Raw genomic sequence first — 20,477 nt, 5'->3', positions numbered from 1 at the left:
ATATAAGTTATTCCTCCAATAAATGACAAGTTTGCAGCATTCAGTCGTTAACCCTTCTCACACGTCACAGAATATTGCACATATGCTGAATTTGGAGTTTATACTGTACTGTCATGATGGGCACAGTAACTCATAGAAATGCAGGCACTTTGTCTTGAATACACAATCTCACAACACGCTAAAAGTTACAAAAAAAGAGCTGCGCATGTACTCAAAGTCAAATATGTCGGAGATGATCATTTGGGACTAAGGAAAGGACTAAAACTTATGGACACAATGACTTCTGCATGAGGTGACCTCAATGTTGTTGGCTTTTTTGTTCATTTGTTTGCTTGTTTATTTTTTGACAGAGGGGCAATAATGATGTTCCTTGGGGCACATGAGTGCATGATCTTGTTTTGATCAGATGTGATGGATAATTAGGATGTCACTTACTTGGACACACTGGACACATTACACATTTGAATAGTCATCAAAAGAATATCTCTTTGAGGTACAAATGCAATTTATATCACTGCGTATTCAGCTGACCCTGTTGACTTATCCGCTAACCTGGACATTACACAGTTGAACAATTGTTAAAAAGAATGTCTCTTTGAGGTACAAATGCAATTTAAATCACTACGCATTCAGCTGACCCTGTTGACTTATCCGCTAACCTGGACATTACACATATGAACAATTGTTAAAAGAATGTCTCTTTGAGGTACAAATGCAATTTAAATCACTGCGCATTCAGCTGACCCTGTTGACTTATTCGCTAACCTGGACATTACACATTTGAACAATTATTATAAGAATGTGTCTTTGAGGTAAAAATGCAATTTAAATCACAGAGGGGCAATAATGATGTTCCTTGGGGCACACGAGTGTATGATCTTGTTTTGATCACATGTGATGGATAATTAGGATGTCACTTACTTGGACAAACTGGACACATTACACATTTGAACAGTCATCAAAAGAATATCTCTTTGAGGTACAAATGCAATTTATATCACTGCGTATTCAGCTGACCCTATTGACTTATCCGCAAGCCTGGACATTACACAGTTGAACAATTGTTAGAAAGAATGTGTCTTTGAGGTACAAATGCAATTTAAATCACTGCGCATTCAGCTGACCCTGTTGACTTATCCGCTAGCCTGGACACAATTGTTAAAAGAATGTGTCTTTGAGGTAAAAATGCAATTTAAATCACTGCGTATTCAGCTGACCCTGTTGACTTATCTGCTAACCTGGACATTACACATTTGGACAATTGTTAAAAGAATGTCTCTTTGAGGTACAAATGTAAATTAAATCATAGCTTATTTAGCTGACCCTGTCAACTTATCCACTGACCTGGATATCTTAATCCACTTTACTCATAAAGCTAACAGCATTTATGGAAATCTCCAATTACAATTCATTCATTTCTGAAACGTCACAGTGTACAAGCAATGTAGCTTTCCACCACTGCCAAACTTTATGTTCTGAAATTTTCATCACTTCGTGACTTGTGCGACCATGAATCGTTTCATCATCAGCTCAAAAAACCCCCGCAAAATGTCCATCTTATTTCACCTGGCAGGTGGTCTTCAGTAAAATATCGATCTGATCCTGTGTATAGGAATGTGCTTCATGTCGGCCCAGTGGTCCTTGCAGTAGTCCCACAAATAGAAATCTATGATGACAGAATTCAACATCATCTCTTTCTTGTTCCCATTTTTCTGTAGCAGCTGTTTGACCTCTTTTTGAATCACCTGCAGAAGATGAAGCGGGGGGGGGGGGGGGGGGAACACTTGTTGTAAAATCACTAACTTTTGCAAATTGCCACTGGCATTCAATATATTGTGTAGACAAACACTTTTGTGTGCGTTTTACTTTCGTGAATCTTGGCTACTCACAAAACTCATGAAAGTTTCATGTGCGCAAAACTGTATGGTTTTACAGTACATACAGAACTTTGCAAACAAATATCCTATGTAAGAATGGGCTATGTTGGAGCGTATGTAGGTCTCTTCATTCTAGATATCTATGGCTGGCACACAGATACATAACAAAGATTCAACTCTTGCAAAAACCATAATTAATGCATGGTACAAGAGACTCATAACAACAGTGGAAATGTTTTCTTTACAACACTGATAGATATCCATACAATTTCAGACATCAAAACCCCCTAAAATTTGAATGCATCCATTTCTGATTGGTTTTTTATCACTGCATTTCTATCTTTGGCTATGGAAAAAGTTTATCATGCAGTATTTGATATCTGATGTTGCATGATACTCAATCTGATTAAGGAAATGGTTACACTTGCTTACAAGAAAATAAGGTAAAACAAACTAAACTTACCCATTAGCCATAGTCAGACTTTTGTTAGCAATTTTTCAGCAGACAGTCAATGATTGTGAGAGAGGTATTACATTTCAAATTGTTCAGTAATGCAAGTTGAGATGGATATGAATATTCTAATGTCCTCCTTTTTTCATTTTTTTTCCAGACAGTGGACAAAGAAGTTGATTAGCAGGTCTAAATTTACCTGAAGTATGTTAAATGGTTTATCTGGCCTGCAGACTTACCTCAACAGCCCAAATGGAACATCCTCTGATCTCGACCTCCAACCTCTCGCCAGGTGTGAAGAGCTTAGTCTCATCTGCCAGTCTCTTCATCAGTGCATCAGAGTAGCTCAGTACTCCAAAGTAGTTCAACACCTGTGGGACTCTGCATGGTAGAGAAAAAGAGAGAGAGGGGGTGGGGGTGGGGGAGAAGAGTGATATTTGTGAAATATTTTACCTGTTTTCTTGTTCCCCTAAAAGTGGAAAGAGTGATATTTGTGCAATATTTTACACGTTTTTCTGTCCCCTAAAATCAGTTGCATAGGATACATAGAACTGTGAACATTATAGATGGTCATAACTATGATATTATGAATACACCTTTGTATGAAGTAGACCTCTGAGAAAGCATGGTTGAATACAAAAGAAAAACATCAATAATTTGGGTGTAACAGAGGATTTATGTTCATTTTACAGGATGGGGAAATTGCTTTCCGAGCAAACACAATACATGTACCATTTCAGTGATAAAACAACAAGCATTAAAACTCCATTATCCTGCATAACCTCATGCTTGTTAGTAAGGCATGGAATTCACAAGCTTATGTACTAGTCTGCACCTCATCCTCACGTGGGTATCTGCTGCGTGGATGATGATAATCCAACTATATCCGTAGAACATATAATTTGTATTTTATCTTCAACTTTTGGTAGTACAAGTACTTGTAAAACAGATGTCAAAATCAAATGCTGCTACTCTCTGAGGGTTTGAAAATGATCCTATAAGCCAAATCAAAAAAAAAAAAAAAAGCAAAGTTAGGCCACCACTTCTACAATGACTAATACTACTTCTACATTTGTTTCTTCAACAACTTTACTAGGCTGGTTTCGCTGACTGCAAACACGTTAAGGCATAGACTCTAACTCATCACCTCACCTGTAATCTGCGAACATGGTCAAGCAGTCGATGTCTGTGAAGGACCCGTAGCTCTGACCCTCAAAACAGGCCCAGATATCAGCCACAAGAATCTGGGCCCGCTTCAGGATAGACACTGCAGATAAAAATAGACAGTCACAGCCTTACACTCTTTCTTTATTGGTTTATTTTGTTCGTTATGTTTTATTTTTAAAGTGCCATCTGGTTATTTTTCACAACATCCTTGTGATCACAGCCCTCTACCATTATTATCCCAGTCACTACAATCGTACAGGTAACAATAATGCACAAATGCCCCTACTCACCAAGGAAGCATTTCAGCTGAGCTGCCACAATCCAATCCAATCACATCTCTTGATATCAATTTGCAATACAGGCAAGGTGTCCTGTCTGAGAACATGAGTGCCAGAGTAGGACTCATAGCATGGACATTCTCATTTGAAAATGAAATTTTGATTTCAATCATTAAAAAAAAGTGACCCTCGTTGTGCACCTACCAGGGTTAGATATAGCTGGTGACAGAGTGCATGCAAAAACTTGGCTTGGCAGATAGAAAGCAAGAGCAGTTTGTACTCTATGGAAGACTGTTTAAGTTCTACTTAATTCCAATCTACAGTACAAACTTGTATGGAAAAACAAAAATAACATCATTTAATCATGTTGATTATGACAGTTCAGATGTATTCACTACATAATTTTAAAAATATTTTAGAATGCAAATCCCTGCAATCTATTGCTGAAATCTCTATTGCAAATCTATTGCAAATCTATTGCAGGTTGTTCCGGATCGAAAACATTCAATAAAACCATTTGTGTTTCTTTTGAAGGTAAAACTAAAGTTTGCCATGAAAGTCAGATATAAAATCAAAATAGAAGTAACTCACCATCTTTTCCCTTGTAGGAAGCAACATCTCTATATGATGAGAAGTTTGTGGTAATGATGTTCAGGAGCTTGGTAGCACTCTGCTCACACGCTGCAATGCAGTTGACAAAGGATCCATTGAAGTGCTGCAAAATGTGATAATTTCAAACATGTATGGTCCATTTCTTCTCTGCTGTGGTGGAATGAAACATAGTATGTATCTCACTGTAATTTCAAACCCCAGCAAGATTGACAAGATATTACCAGGGAGCTGAGCTGCATCCATACTACTTACTGAATGCCTGAAAGCCATGAGCTGATCCAAAGGGCTGATGGCATTTTACTACATTTAGCTATCACGGACCAAGACTATTATATGCTGTAGCCAGAATTATTCTGTAGAACTTTTACGCATATTCACGACTTGGTTGATCAGGTAAGGTGAACCATTTCGCTAATCAAACTGGATCAAACCATGTCTTTATGGCGTATACATGATTTACTATATGTTAATCAGTAGCAAAACTTCGAAATCAAATATTTGACATTTAATATCAGACATATACAAGTCTTCTGGAGGGTAATATTCATGCAGACCTGAAAACTATCATAGATGTACTTCTATGCTCATTGCACTGCGTGGATTACATTGCATTATGAGCCGATTGCTTAGTTTTGCATGAACTTCTCCACAACTTCGGTGGATTAATGATGCAAGAAAATGTCAAGCTGTTAACTTTTTTTTTATCACACTAGAAAGATGAATCAAGGCTCTAGCCAAATTTAGATATCAAGCAGTTGTCACTTTCAGGTCAGTTTAAGCATTGTCAGAAGCTGACAGAATAGCTCAGATTTTCAACTAACTTTTGACAAGAAATGAAACTCCAAAATAGTTCAATCTTTATATTTAATAAAAGATATTTTTAAAATCATGAACATCCTCAGATTTGTTTTTTGACAGCTGTTGGATGATGACACAAAAGAGGCATTATTCAACTTTCTTGAACTTTTTTGTGCTTCCCATCATAATATTTTTTACATAGAGAACTGAATCCCCTTTGATTTCCTCCAGTCAGTGTGTCATAGTTTGGTGTGCCGAGTTCCTTCAAAATTTGTTGTTGTTGCTGTTGAATTGTCTTTTGCTCTGTGTGCCCTAAATTGAATGTTGAACATATGAATTGGTTTCAACAGGTCTTCTGAGAGTCTCAGAAGCAGACCTTACTTCTAACAAGACCTTGCCAGCCTCGTGAAGGTTCTCTAGTCTCTTGTCAAGGAGATGAATGCCTGTGTCTGTCTCGGATCGGAATACATGCTGAAGCTCTTCCAGAGTGACTTTTGCATAGTACGATGGTGTTGTTATGGGAATACCTTCCTACAGAAAAATTGAGATATAGACACAGGTAAAGTGTAAGTGCAGGCCATAAGATAAATGCACAATGAAGCACATACAATGTACATGCTCACGTTACACATGACAAGATATAAAAAATACAGATTTTCATCTATGCTTGCCTGTACTGCAAAATCATTTTATAGATAACATCTTGTGCTCAAAGGACAGACATAAATTAAATGACATGGTGATGCATATTTCATACTGTTCTATCTACATTGATGTTGCATGTACCTCCTAACCCTGCAGCTCAGCAGGTAGGAAGAAATTATGGTAAAACTTGCAAAAAATCAAAATGTTCATCTGTCTAAAATATCTTTACAGGGGCTGTACAGTACTGGTTGAGGTGGGGATTCATGTTTTGAACATTCCTAAGTGAGATAATGAAATGCCTCTTATGAAATATGAAAGAGCATGTAATTTTAAGAAGGATTCAACGTTTATTTGATGAAAATTGGTTTTCAAATGGCCCAGATATCCCAAAAAGTGCTAATAATAAAAGGCGACATGCCACAACTTTATTAGGATCTCTTTGTTTCACCTTGTTTTTGGATATCTCAGCCATTTCAAAACCGATTTTCATCGAATAAAATTTTGATACCCCTTAGAACTGCATGCTCTTTGACATCTCATAGAGTGGTTTCTGAATATCTCACAAAACGTTAAAAGCTGAATCCTCACCTCGACCAGAACTGTACACACCCTTTAACCCGTTGAGGACGGACTGATTTTGCTACAACACGCATTTCCCATAGACACCTGCCCGAGTATACTCGGGACTCGTCCTCAACGGGTTAACAAGTGGTCATAAAAACTGAAATTAAACATTTGACGAATCTTCTTCTCTTAAAATAGTTGGAATATTTCCATTAGATAGGAACAGATAGGTGGTGTGGCATTATTACAATAAAGAGAAAGAAATGACAGCACATTGGTGTTGAAAGAGATTGCATACATCCAGGGCCCTGTTGAGGGCAGCACACATAGCCCAGTATCCACTGTGGTTCTCATCCTTGTATCGGACCAGGTACCGCTTGTCATTGCTCTCACTCCAGAAGGAAAAGTTCAGTGTGTCCAAGACGAATATCCTGAAGAATGGACATACAAATATCATAGGAACAGTAAACATTGCATCACAGCACACCTGAGAAATGTGTGGCAGTAGACGCACTGTAGAGCATCACTGTGCAGTAACATTAGCTTTCTTGCATAAGATTTCTGTGAAATAAGCACAGATGAAACAAATTTCACATTTCTACCCCCCCCCCCCATAAAAAAACTAGAAATGTCGCTATGGCGACTGGTATGCCTCCGCCATAATGCATGATTCTCCTGATAGGTCTATAGTACATGTGGACAATGTGTGATTACATTTTCACAAAATTGGCAAAATATTAAAATGACATGTTTGTCACAAATGTATCGAATGTTCACCTTCCTTGACCTATGTTTAATTGGATGAATAGGAGAGCATGTATTTGGGGATTTAAGAACTTTGACTTGACTTTGACCCTTTCATAAGTTTATGCACTTATGTAATTTTCAAGGTATGGAGAAAAAGTGCAATTTCTGTATTGAACAGTAAATTGTTATCATTTTCATCTGGCCTTTGATTCATAAGAGAATCACTGTCAGGCAGAACATGTATACACAAATATGTACTGTTTCAAGACAACTTGAGAAACTTCCCAGATATGGAGAAAGAAGTAAGTTCAGCACTTTCACTTGATCTTTGACCTTTTGACCTTTGACCTTCTTAGCAAAAAAAAAAAGAAATCCCAGAGAATCTCTAGTGGGTTATACATGCATACATCAAATAAAAAAAAAAAAATAATCCTGCTGGCATTGCATAAATATAAGGAAAATAGTAAAATTTTGAAGTATTGCCCTTGACCTTTGACCACTGACCTTTGACCCCTGACCTTTGACGCCATGAACCCCAAATTCAATAGATAACCACTGCCAGTCAGTACATGCATATATACTTTGTTCCATAAAAATACCTTGAACAATTTCCCAGATACAGAGAAAAAAAGTGAAATTTTAACATTTAATTGACCATTTGACCTTTGACCTTTTGACCTCATGACCCCAAACTTTCACCAGAGAATCTTAATCGGGTAATACATGTATACACTAAGTTTCAAGAAAATATCTTCAGGCATTGCATAGATATGAGGGAAATAGTGAAATTTTAAGCATTTGACCTTGACCCTTTGACCTTTGACCTTGAGCATGTGCACCCAAAAGTTGATAGGCACAACTTCATCCCCTAATACACATACATGCAAAGTTTCATTAGGATACCTCAAAAGGTTTTGATAGTTACCCTGTCCACAAAATTCATTACGGACGGACGGAAGGACGGACGGAAGGACGGACGGAAGGACGGACGGACGGACAACCTGAAAACATAATGCCTCCGGCACCACTTCGTGGCGGAGGCATAAAAAAAAAAAAACTCTCCCACTTTGAATTCTTTTCTTTGGCTCTAAAGCATACTGACTTTATCTGGGTAAAGGCAGTGTCTGGTTGCATACTACACATTGCAGGGGAACACAAACCATTATTACTGTATCATTGATGGGGCTCAACTCTTCACTTGGAATCACTTAGGCCTACTGTAAATAAAAAATACTCATGGTACATTCGTTTTTGCACTACTTTTGGCAAGTGCAAATTCTAAAACCTGCAAAAAACATTTTCACATTATTTTTAATGCACATTTTGAACCTGAAGATGCACACGCATCAGTACGCATGTTGCACAGTTAAATAGTGTATTGATTATCACGTTTGGAAATGTTTTATCAAATTCTGTCTATCAGTAAATTGGTAGGAAAAATATGAGAAGCTAATTGTACAGTGAAAATTTAAGAACCCACAAATATGTTTTTGAGCCACTCAGTTAAAAATTTAAATACGCAAAAATAATGATATTTACAGTACTTACCAGTCGACTGTCTCTGCTGTCATTTTCTTTGGGTGAAGGGCATGCTCCTTCCATGCTTTGATACTGTACTCCTTCTTTTTCAGACTCTCATATATCTACATCCACATAAACAAACAAACAAACAAACAAGAGAACACACAAAGTGAACCACACAGTGATTAAAGGACAAGTTCACCTTCATAAACATAAGGATTGAAAGAATGCAGCAATATTAGTAGAACACATCAGTGAAAGTTTGAGGAAAATTGGACAATCGATGCAAAAGTTATGAATTCTTAAAATTTTTGTGTTGGAACCGCTGGATGAGGAAACTACTACAGCTTGTGAGTCATATGCGTACAACAGTATAAAGAAAATGTAAAGAAAATTCAACACATTTTCACTTTTTTCGCATAATAAAAGAGCACTTGACTTGCCTCTTTCTAAAGGCGATGGGAATAATATTACCCATAACATATGTCAGTAACGAGTCAAGGGAATGTGTACTTTTTTCAAAAGATGAAATTTTGTGAAAATCTCTCTATATTTTCCTTTATATTGTTGTACGCATGTGACATCATACACTGCAGTAGTCTTCTCATCCAGCGGTGACTGCGCAAAAACTTCAAAAATTCATAACTTTTGAACGGATTGTCCGATTTTCCTCAAACTTTCAATGATGTGTTCTACTAATATTGCTACATTCTCTCAATCCTTATGTTAATGAAGGTGAACTTGTCCTTTAAGTATTGCATAGGGACCTGAAAACACATAATGCTTTGAAAATAAGTCAATATAGTATATAATGCACAGTCTTTTCAAGCACTCAACTAAAAAGTAGATAGAATTACGGTAAGATCAGTTTAGTGTAATTTTCAAAGTTATGTGGGGGGGGGGGGGAGGTGACAACTGGTGATATATCTAGATTTCACTGGATCCTGCCAGGATTAAAGAAAACAAAAAACAAAATATGGATTTAAATACAAATCAAAATGCAATGCTGAATAACATATGTTTACTTTGCACTACGTTGCTTGGCATTACAATCACATCTAAAATCCACAAATGATCGAAGATTATATCAAATAAAAACCTCTCTGGCAGAGACAAGCTGTGAATGAGTGCTCACCAACTTGGCCACTTTTTTTGCAGCATCATCATGGACAGTGACATCCTCTGCATTGCTGCCAATAAACTCACCAGACTCTCTTGGTGACAAGGAGTTGGACATTGTACATATGCGCTGTCAAAAGCAAAGTCATATTTGAGAATGACAGACAATTATGTAATTGGAAAAGGAATAATTAGGCAAAACACATGCGCACACACACACACACACACACACAAAACAAAACATGTTTAGCATCCTGCCTAGCTGCGGAAAAATGAGGAAGGAGGAGACCCCTTATTTTTTCGATATGGCTTCTCTTTTTTTTTTAATGGGACCCACTCACCTTTCCCCTAAAAAAAAATAAAAATTTTGAGGAATAGGTCATATTTTTCTTTGTTCTTTGAGTTTTTGTCCCCCCAAATGAAATAAAAAGATCAAGCAGGCAACCTCGAATAAGAAAGCAGTTGGGGCATAGGGACGCTAGACATGTTTTTGTTTTGTTTTTACTTCTTACAACATAAATGAAATCAACAATGACTACAACAAAAAATGTTCTAAAATAACAACAACTAGAACTACGAAATCACAAAGTTATCATAAAGGTATGTTGACCGACAAGTCTGTCTAATTCCGCGAAAAACTTCTCCTTTATAATGATGACATTAATTTGCTGGGTCAGTTTTTTGTCTGAAAAACTGACCCAGCAAATGTCTCATTATAAATGAGAAGTTTTTTTGCGGAATTAGACAGACTTGTTGGTCAAAAAGGTATGATGCCTAAAGTCATATTACTCACTTATTAACCATGCCATGTGGATTCAGTAATGGCACTGCAAAAATGGCATCAAATTGTCATTGCTCATCAAACTCAGAAAAAGAGTATTGTGCATTTTCAACATAAATAAAAAGTCGGATGAATTACAATGGTTGCGGCTGGTATATACATGCGTGTACTAGTATGTATCTATCCACTGCACTTCATGACTTTGTTGTCGGGGAACCTCACTGCAATCATACTTGGTCTACTTTAAAGACTACGTTAGTGCAGAGACTCCAACCCAAAGCACCTTCTGATCTGGAGATTCTCCCGCCTGAAACCCCTAGCAAACGGGAGACTCCAAGTTTGATGTGTGCGAAGCGCGAAATTCCTAGGATTATAGATGCTCTCTAAGGCTTATTTCTTCAACATACAATAGCAATAAGTAAGAAATCAGTTCCAACGGGAGACACAGAGCCAGGGCGGGAGAAATTAAATCTCAAATGGGTTTTCGGCGGGAGATCTCCCGTCGAAAACGGGAGAGTTGGAGTCTCTGTTAGTGGTCTACTACATAACAAATGTCCCCTTTTTTCACAGTTATGAAAAGACCCCAAAATAACCACAAAAGTGATCGATACATACCTTTCTTGCAAAACACTTTCTGACTTGCCAGATGTCAATGTTGGCCTTTTTCATACGCTGACACGTGTCGCTGTGTTTTCCAAAGCAAGCTACCAGCTCTCAGCAACGCGCGTCTAGCTTCTTCGAGACCCTGCCTTCGGGAGCCGGGCAACTCTGGGAGACCAAGGAAGGTGGAGTCCGTACACTCACGCGCTCCAGCTCGCTCACTCACATGTGCGAGATTCGTGTAGTATTACGCAGTTATGGAACGCGATTGGCAATAACTCATATAATTTATATTCACAATTATGACACACAATTTGACTGTAATCAGTAGACCTATGTAAAGTATTCACACAAATAACCAATGCTGAAATGTGGCTGATGCTATCAAATCCATCAAAGTGGGCCTGACCAGCAGAAAACTGACTTGAAGTGCACCCCACTGCAGTGTATGTTTGGTATTTTGTATTATGAAAGTATCACATGCGGCTTACCATAGCATAACTGATCTGGCGTCGAAGCAAGCCGTCGTCCCGCGTCCACGTACACGGCTGTATGTAAATAAATTGCATGAAAATTGCGTCAGGTTTCTGTAGATTCGAACAGGGCCCAGGGCAGGGAAGGTACATGTAAGTTACTTTCTTACTTTTATGCCTCATGCATGACATTGACACCTCATTCTTATAAATAAACAGCAAGACAAAGGCTACTCGTGTTCGAACTTCTAGATTGTAGCAAAAATAAGGATTGAGTATTAGTATTATAAGCTGATTATGGCTATGATCATGATGATGGGTGTGTGTGTGTGTGTCTGTGTAACGTTAGTGTGAGTGCTTACCTGCTGGCCGATGCAAATGATGAAGTCCCGACGCGACGCATGACGCAACCCCGAGGCAGAGGGTCGTGGCGGTGGGGCCATGGGAAGGGTGGGGGAGTATCATTCCTAAAGCTCCTGAAAGTCCTGGTACTGCTAGGCCTACACTAACCGCAGCAGCGACCCCATACGGACAAATACGTACTGTGTTACAGCGCCCCGCGACGGGGTTAGGCCTACACGTACTGAGTACCCTATAGTATAGGATCATTCATGAACATGGGATAATGTCAAAAAATGAAGTCTAACAGTTAGGACACGGGTGCAGCTGCTCGACGATCGACCCAACTCCTGACTCAACATCATCATCTCGAAAAGGCTGAAAACCCTAGCCTTCTACACAAGTTCTACTAACGTTAGATGATCTTTTCTGTATATCTGGAATCTACATGTTGTAGAAACCCATACTCTCTCTGGTGCTTGAACCCCAGCCATACTCTTTGTCTTGGCTAACTGCGACCAGCCCCAACGCTAACGCGTTGGGCCCACACAACTGTGTGTACCGGTACCAATGGTACTGTGATTGCCAAACTTGATCAGGCACAAACATGTTTATTCACTTCAAGGGGTACTTGATCTCCCTACTGTGGATGGGAGTGTCTATCTCCTCACTGGCCTATGTACATGTACATGTACTTCCAATCTCTTGATGAAATGACCTTGAGAAATTCCTACTGAAAACCTTGAGGAACGCCTCAGCCTAGGCCACTCACTCGAAGTTTGAGCGCTCTACCTTCTTTCATGCAGTTAGCTGCTCCCCCCCGCCCCCCCCAATCTATCTCTGCTCTGAAGCTCACTCTGGCTAAATTCAACCTGCCCAAACTGGATGAACTCATCACCCAGCCCGTGCCATACCTGGACTGGAAAGGTCTCATTATTAGTGACATTCTTAAGAATGGCATCACAACAGTGACACGTACTAAGGACCTCACAGAAACTATTCCTCTCAAACCAGCTCAAGTATACACTTTGGATGCATTGGACCCATTTGTAAAGCAACCTGAAATTACTCTACCCCTAAAACCCGCCAATCATTCATCAGGCCTTGACAGCAAGAGCCCAGCTCCTGACATCCACTTACCTGCTTCAGCAAGACTCCATAAGATCAAGACTGGAGTGGACCCACATGCCTACTCTGCAAAAAGGATGATGAGACTGTAGTCCAGTTTGTTGCCACCTGCCGCTCCACCTCACACCTCAGGAATTCGTCAAGAGTTCGTATGAACAGAACAGGAAGTGCCTGCTGGACCACCGCTCATGTACCAATGATTACTGCACCCAAAATACATTTCAGTCAACTTTTGCCACTCTTTTACCTTATTTATGATCCCAACTTCCTCTGATCTGTCAATGATGACATCCTGATGAACTCCCTCCATTCTGTCTTTAAATTCAACATGATTTGCTTGAATTTCAATTTCTCCAGCTCTGGGCCCCGTTGCTAGAAACTTTGCGTTTAAACGCAACTTGCAACTGATTGTCACTGGCCAATCAAAATCATTGTTGCATGCATGTCTTCTTAATAGGGCAGATCCTGAGCCAATCAGAATGGTTGCTTCAAAATTAGCAATTATTTGCAATTGATTGCAACTTTCTTGCAACGGCGCCCTGCTCTTTGAAATATTAGCTGTTTACATTGTAGGAAGGTCTCTGATCCTGACTGATGACTTTAATACAACATGTGAATCTCATTGACCAATTTCCGGCATAAACAGAGGGAGGAAAATAAGAACAACAAGAAGAAGATGCGATGTGATAGGGTGTAGAGGCCCGAGCATACAATGAAATGGTTCAGGGATGTATGGATCTACGTTGTAAATACAATTTGTATATACTGTCTGCATGGATCCTAGAGTATGTTTGTGTGTGTACAGCGACTTGTTTGTATTAATAGTCTTTCTCTAGTTTTAAGATCATTATTATGAAAACATTTTATGAAAAAAAGATGCAAACATTAATGGACATTTTAATGGATATTAAAGAACTAAAACAGAAAGTGGACCTAAATTTATGAAATTTGATACCATCAACACATCTGCACATCAACTGTCTTTCTATCCCCTGCCCTTTCAGAAAGTGTAACCCCCAAACTCCCTTTCAAATTGGTTTTTCTGCATTTGAAAATTTACCCTCTACTTTTATCATGAAGTCAAGACTAGAAATAGTCATTGTTTTGCTTCAAATTTTCCAGATACAATGTACTTTAGGTTAGCAGAAGCAAATTTGTTATCATCAAGTCAAATATTTAAAGCATTGCCTGTAATTTCAGTGAGCATTCCATGATCGCTCTTTTCAGAATATGTTATAAAAAAAGTCAGATCATTCTATTTCATACTCGCAAAACAGGTAAAATGGCGACCAAGCTGGTGCAATGGCTTACTGTCTTCGTTCTCCTGGCAAGTTCATGGAGTGCCATCGTCTTCAATCTTTTGCCCATGAAAGTAGATGAGAGGTTACGAGAGGTTGTGTTGCCGGTAAGTATTACCAGTATTCATACTGCGATTGCCCATAAATAACTCATGTACACTGTATTTGCCATCTCCCTATAGAACATAACCTGGCATTATAAGATAACATAGCTGTTTGAGCTGCAGTTTTGTCCATGGAAGTGATAAACTATGAATGGTACTTTAAAACAAGTAACACTGTAATGAGTAGAAAAAAAACAGACTGAAGTACATTGACCTGCAGCTCGCATATCAGGGAGCAAATTATAGGTAGTGGATGGGACATCATTCTACTTGTGCATGCAGCTTTGTTACTGCTCCCTGTGTTATCTTTTATCGTTGTGATAAAATTCATTATCAAGCAATTTGTAGATGTGATTTGTTAGATTCTGTGTCAATTAAAACTTACCACAATATTTGATGTGTGGCGTTTTGCAGGATTTTATACATTTACATACAATTACATTCTGTTACGTGTAATTGGTGTACTCTAAGTATTTCCCTCATTTTAAAGTCCTTTTTTTCATGTGCTGCCATTTCTTTCAGTTTCCTGTCTATTTGCTGGTTGCCTTTGGGGTAAGTGATATAGATGTATGATAAAAAACATTGATGACATGATTTTGTTTTCCATCACTTAATTGAATTTATACATGTACTTAAGTCTGTACATTGTCAGTGTCACCTCTGGCACACATTCAGTTTAAAGCTTCTTTTTATTTTGTGTTAATTTCCATGTAAAGTTATGATGTGCTTTGCAGAGTTTACCTTGGGGGAGATGTGTAGTCATACATGTCTAAAAAAGAAGCAAGCTGTGTAGATTTGCATTGGAAAAAGACATTTCTGCTCTGCTTGAGTTTGATTTGGCCTTATTTAATTTTTTTTACATTATTGCTTGGGCTGTGTTTGTGATGGCACTTCCACTGCTTATTTTAAATCTTCAACACCAGCAAAATATTTTATCATAGATTAATTCAAGTTCTGGTAATTTCTCAGAGTGTACATGTGTCTTTCTGTATACACAAATCAAAGGCAAGCACACAAGTGCATGGGGATGTACCAGAGAGAGTACTGTATACGCTGTTATTTTCACGAGGGTTTAATTTTCGCGAAATTTCACGAATCACAGTTGGATCGCGAATTTAACAACACGCAAAAATGTCTCCATGCGCCTGTTGATACAGTATTCATCGCATAATCGGGCATCTGATAATCGGGAACCTCGCTTAAATGACATACGCTTCCCAGAAACATTTCCAATGCATGTTATTTTCACTGGATAATCGGGCGGGGACCTCTGATAAACGGGACAATTTTTCTTCAAGCGATCTTTGATTTTGTTGATATTTTACCCAAAAAATCTACCAAAATACCACAACAATTATTTCAAAGATTCCCTATCAGTTGTCGCTTACATCTTACTTACAAAGCAAGCTTCGGACTGGTGTGTTTTGACCCCCGTCCATCCAGTACACGTACATGCATAGCCACGCCACGAAAGCGCCGTGTATAAGTATCCATGCCATTGCGAAATACATCACATGCTTTCGCGAACATTCTTCTCCCCTACATAAACTATAAGCAAAGCCATTTGCAGGGAGAGCTAGAGGGTCGCGCCGAGGGGTAGCGTGGTGGTTGTGTATTCATGTACATCATATGTACAGTACGTCAGTATGCATGTGTGTGTGCACTACATGTACATGTCGTATGCCATTAGTCATAGTGTATGGTGAGTGCTCATCGCGAAATCGGGCACCTCGCTTAAAGGGGCCGTGTTTGCTACTCCCAACCTGTCCCGATTATGCGATGAATACTGTAGTGCATTAATGTAAGCGTCGGCATTAATTCGCGAAAACAACATCTCGCGAAAATGTCTATGGCCTCGTCATTCGCGAAAATATCTGTACACGAAAATAACAGCGTATACAGTAATTGCTTGAAGTACAGTTGTAGTGAATGGATGAAGAAGAGATGGATTCTTTGTCTCATGATAATATAATGTGTGTTATGTACAAAGCATGACATTCATGCAACCTGTATTGAATGATTAGATCTATAATGGATGAAAAACAGAAACCTTTCATTGGTAATCTTTATTGAATTTATGAATTTCCTTTGTAGATAATTTTGTTATAATCAGAGTCATGTAAACGAAGAATCTTTATTGACCAATGTAAAAGTGAAAATTTTTGTCCATATAGCACAACCGGGAACTAGCACAAAAATTATGTAAAGCACTGAAATATTTTTGCTTGCTATATGTACCACTATCAATTATGTAATGTCTTGAATCCAAGGAATTAAAAAAAACCAAAAACACAAAATTCATCTTACTTGGCCGAGTATGAAAAATTACTTGCACAAAAGTATCCACATTTACAGTATGATATCAAAGTCTCTCCATCTTATCTCACAGTGTTACTCTTTGGGGACCATTGGATATCGTGTTGCAACGTTTAATGACTGCCATGAAGCTGCAGATTCACTGAAGAAGGTGAGAAGCAATACAGGGTTTAGCAGGGAATAGAAAATTTAGCAAGTTATTTGACAAAATACTCAGGATGGGGTTATATCTTAGTTGTTCTTGACATTTTGCTTCTGTACTGTCAGCACAATAACTGTGCAAACACCTTGACTCAAAACACAAACTTGTTCTCTCCGAGCTTTCTGTGCTTGCACGTTTGGAGTAAGCGTACATGCCACAATCTGTTTTAACTCCCAATATAAGAATTTGACAATTTGCGTTTCATTCAAAATGCAAATACAAGATGACAAGACCATGTAGCAGGAACCTTAATTTCAGTTTTTATACTTTGTCCACATCTTATAGCGTATATTCACTGATGTAATTTGCTTTTGTCAGAGGATCTCCAATGTATTTGTCAAATTGTGCTTGAATACAGTTGTAATGCTTAGAATTAGAAAGCAATGGGTGTGCAACATAAGTAATGACAGAAAGGCATAAGAATCTGAAATGATTTATACAGCATGAGTCGTTTTCAGAAAAAGTTAATATGCTATGAATTGTTGAAAGGACTTAAGCTGTACTTGTGTAATAAATACAGTGGCACCTCATTATTACGAGGTCAGATATAACAGAACACTCAAATAACTAGGTTAGATTGCAGATCCCAACACTTAATGTTTCTTTGTTTATACCCTGATATAAAATGTAGTGAGGATCCTGACATAAGAAGGTAACTGTCATCAGATTAGGTCCTTGTTATAGTTTGGTTCTCCTGTACTTCCAAATGAGAGAATATGAAAAAATGAAAAAGAAAGTTATTCAGAACCTTCTAAGTGAACTGTTTTTATATGTTTATACAAAACATTATAATTTTTTTGATCTAATTGCCATTACCCCATTTTACCTTCCTCTTTACAGGAAATTCAAGAAGCCAGGAAAGATCTGACCAGCAAAGGATTCAAGTTTTCATGACGAGGTCGGAACATGATATTTGTGAAATGTGCAGACATCTCATATTTTTCTATGAACAGTATAAAAGTCGTAGTACAATTATTGTATGGTTCTAGAGTGACCAAATGTATGATAAACTGTACTCTGTGTAGTCCAGCCCAACTGGCTTTTAACAGTTTTGGCAGCTAATGTAGAATGGATGGGGAGAGAACTGCATGTGATTTTTTTTTTTCCAGAGGGGAAATTGTCCTTTGCTATAATGAATCTATCTTTAAATTTTGCAAATCACTGAATGTTTTATGTACCTTTTTACTGCTGAGTTGAAATTCAGGGTCCCATTTCACAAAGCTTGTTATCAGTAACAACTGCCACATTTCTATGACAAATTTGCTCTCAGCCAATCAGATGCAAGGATTTTAGTAGCTTATAACAACTATCATAACTTGTTATTGATAACAAGTTTTATGAAACGGTGCCCAGATCAAGAACAATATTTGTTGAGTTTAGAGAATACACACCAAAACAGAGCAGTAGACATATTCCAGTGGAATTTCAATGCTGCTACTTTGATGTTGTATTTTTGTTTCAGCCATTTTTAAAGGATAAATGAAACTGTAAACTTCTTTGTATCTCAGTGTGATAGCAATAATCAATGTGATGCGTGATTGTGTACATACCTGTATCCCTTTCTAGTTAGAGTGAACAGGGTAGTTATTGTCATATTTCCAGGAGAGTTCTGCAGTAATCAGGGGCGGATCCAGGAATTCTGTAAAGGGGGGGGGGGGGGGGGGGGGCCGTGACTAATATTTCTGGTGCCACTTCCGGGTTTCATTGCAGTATTTTCTTTTCATTTTCTTTGTTTTTAACGAAAATTAAGGGGGGGGCGTGCGCCGGTTGCGCCCCCCTCTGGATCCGCCACTGGTAATGCAGATAAGACTTCATATATCATTGACAAATGATTTGAGTTAAGATTTATTGTCCTGATTGTAATTTGCTTTGATTCATAATTGTTTGCATAGGAGGTACGGACACCGTGGCTTTCCAGCTGATTCACAAGTGAAAAGGCAGCAAATTAATGTGCTTTTAATCTGATATCTGCATATTTCTTTTTCTATTGCAAATGTGAACAAGGCATTGAGGAGCTTAGATGTGGAAGCTTTATCCTGTTTCATCATTTCACTTATACTCGTAGTATTATGCAATGAAAAGTACTAATTCTTGATAGACAAATTGATATCCTCTGAAGAGAACGCTATTCTTGGTGATTTATATCCACGCGAACTGCATTTTCCCTTTTCCAGCTACCCCATGTTTATAGTTAAACAAATACAGATTATTCAGATTATGCAATGTGTATATTATGTATGGGCAAAATCTACAGACATGTAACTACATTTAAACCAAACATCTGAAGCCATGAAACGGTAAAATCTGCATGAAAAAGGGTTAGTGATATCAATGAAGTTCTTCAAGCGTAGTTTGTTTTGAGATGATGTAATTCTTGCCAAAGGTCGTGTATTAGATAGTAACTCAGATTGATTATGAGCAGAGTGATTATGTACCAAGTTCATTTTTGGCACATGTACACTGATGAATTAGGGGTAATTAGGGGTAACTGCAATGTATAAGGACTTACATTGCAGTGTCAACCATTGTTTATGACACCCATGTAACATTCAAATTGGAAGTGTGCCAGTGATATAACAGGTACAGTTATACAACGTGTATGTGTATTTGCAAGACCTTAAAATTTCCACAAAATGTGACCTGTGTCGGATAAAAATTAATATCAGAGTAACATGAGCCACTACATGTATACTGATTTCAAGACAGAAGTGCTCTTTAGATTATCTTTTACTTCCTTTGAACATTCTTATTATTGTCAGTGAAATAACTTTTACTAAGTCCAGTCTAGATCTTTGAATTCCTTGATGGAAATAGATGTGATGTATATGCTCACGTATATTTACAAAGATGCAAAATTTTAAAGTACATTTTATCAATTTATTGCTATTTCCTGTAAATTTACCTTTATTAATAGCGACATTGGGCAAACAGATGAGTGGATACATCATTGAAATTGGATGTAAGAACAAAAAGTAAAGAAAATTGAAGTTTTGCATGTCTTCACTAACCACTGATATATCAGTGACAACCACAAAGGTAAATTTGATGAGGAGATCCAGGGCCACAGAACGGGGTGTAGGGAGGGTACTTTTGGCTCAGCCAAAAACACAAACAAAAACAAAAACAAAAAAATCAGGAAAAATGATCTCAAATGCACATCACAAGAATTTCTGAGGGTTCCAACTTGAGATTCTCCCTGTCGAAGTGGGATGAGGGATGAACCGCTGACCCTTCTGACCCTTGACCCTACCATGACCTGTACTCACCACGGGATTGTTCCGTGGCCCCTGTACATGACATCACTGCCTCTCGACTTTTCCATCAGAAAAAAACTCTAATTGCTGTGACAATTGGTCTTGGTTACTAATCTTGCAGCTACATGTACAACCCTTTGTAATACCAAGGGTAGTTATTATTTGCTATTATTGCAGTGAATTTACAATTACAGATAAGGGTG

At 38.1% G+C, this 20,477-nt stretch overlaps 2 protein-coding genes across 2 annotated transcripts; one reads left to right on the top strand and one right to left on the bottom strand.

The window, feature by feature from the left end:
* Positions 1-1,553: 1,553 nt before the first annotated feature.
* On the bottom strand, positions 1,554-9,898 carry LOC140241013 (queuosine 5'-phosphate N-glycosylase/hydrolase-like). Its single transcript, XM_072320790.1, has 8 exons — positions 9,796-9,898; positions 8,688-8,782; positions 6,691-6,823; positions 5,565-5,714; positions 4,365-4,488; positions 3,481-3,595; positions 2,568-2,709; positions 1,554-1,745 (listed from the first exon to the last, which is right to left on the bottom strand). The coding sequence occupies exons 1-8, from the start codon at positions 9,895-9,897 to the stop codon at positions 1,581-1,583; spliced, it is 1,026 nt and encodes a 341-aa protein (XP_072176891.1). The 5' UTR covers position 9,898; the 3' UTR covers positions 1,554-1,580.
* A 1,852-nt stretch (positions 9,899-11,750) lies between these two features.
* Positions 11,751-18,633, top strand: LOC140241001 (dolichol-phosphate mannosyltransferase subunit 3-like). The gene is made up of 5 exons (XM_072320781.1): positions 11,751-11,786; positions 14,378-14,505; positions 15,025-15,054; positions 16,892-16,969; positions 17,861-18,633. The coding sequence occupies exons 2-5, from the start codon at positions 14,383-14,385 to the stop codon at positions 17,912-17,914; spliced, it is 285 nt and encodes a 94-aa protein (XP_072176882.1). The 5' UTR covers positions 11,751-11,786; positions 14,378-14,382; the 3' UTR covers positions 17,915-18,633.
* Positions 18,634-20,477: the final 1,844 nt, after the last annotated feature.

Source organism: Diadema setosum, chromosome 2 (assembly GCF_964275005.1).
Source record: "Diadema setosum chromosome 2, eeDiaSeto1, whole genome shotgun sequence".
Classification (NCBI taxonomy): Eukaryota; Metazoa; Echinodermata; class Echinoidea; order Diadematoida; family Diadematidae; genus Diadema; species Diadema setosum.
Note: the sequence above shows the minus strand (reverse complement) of the source record. Positions and strands in the feature narration are given on the sequence as shown.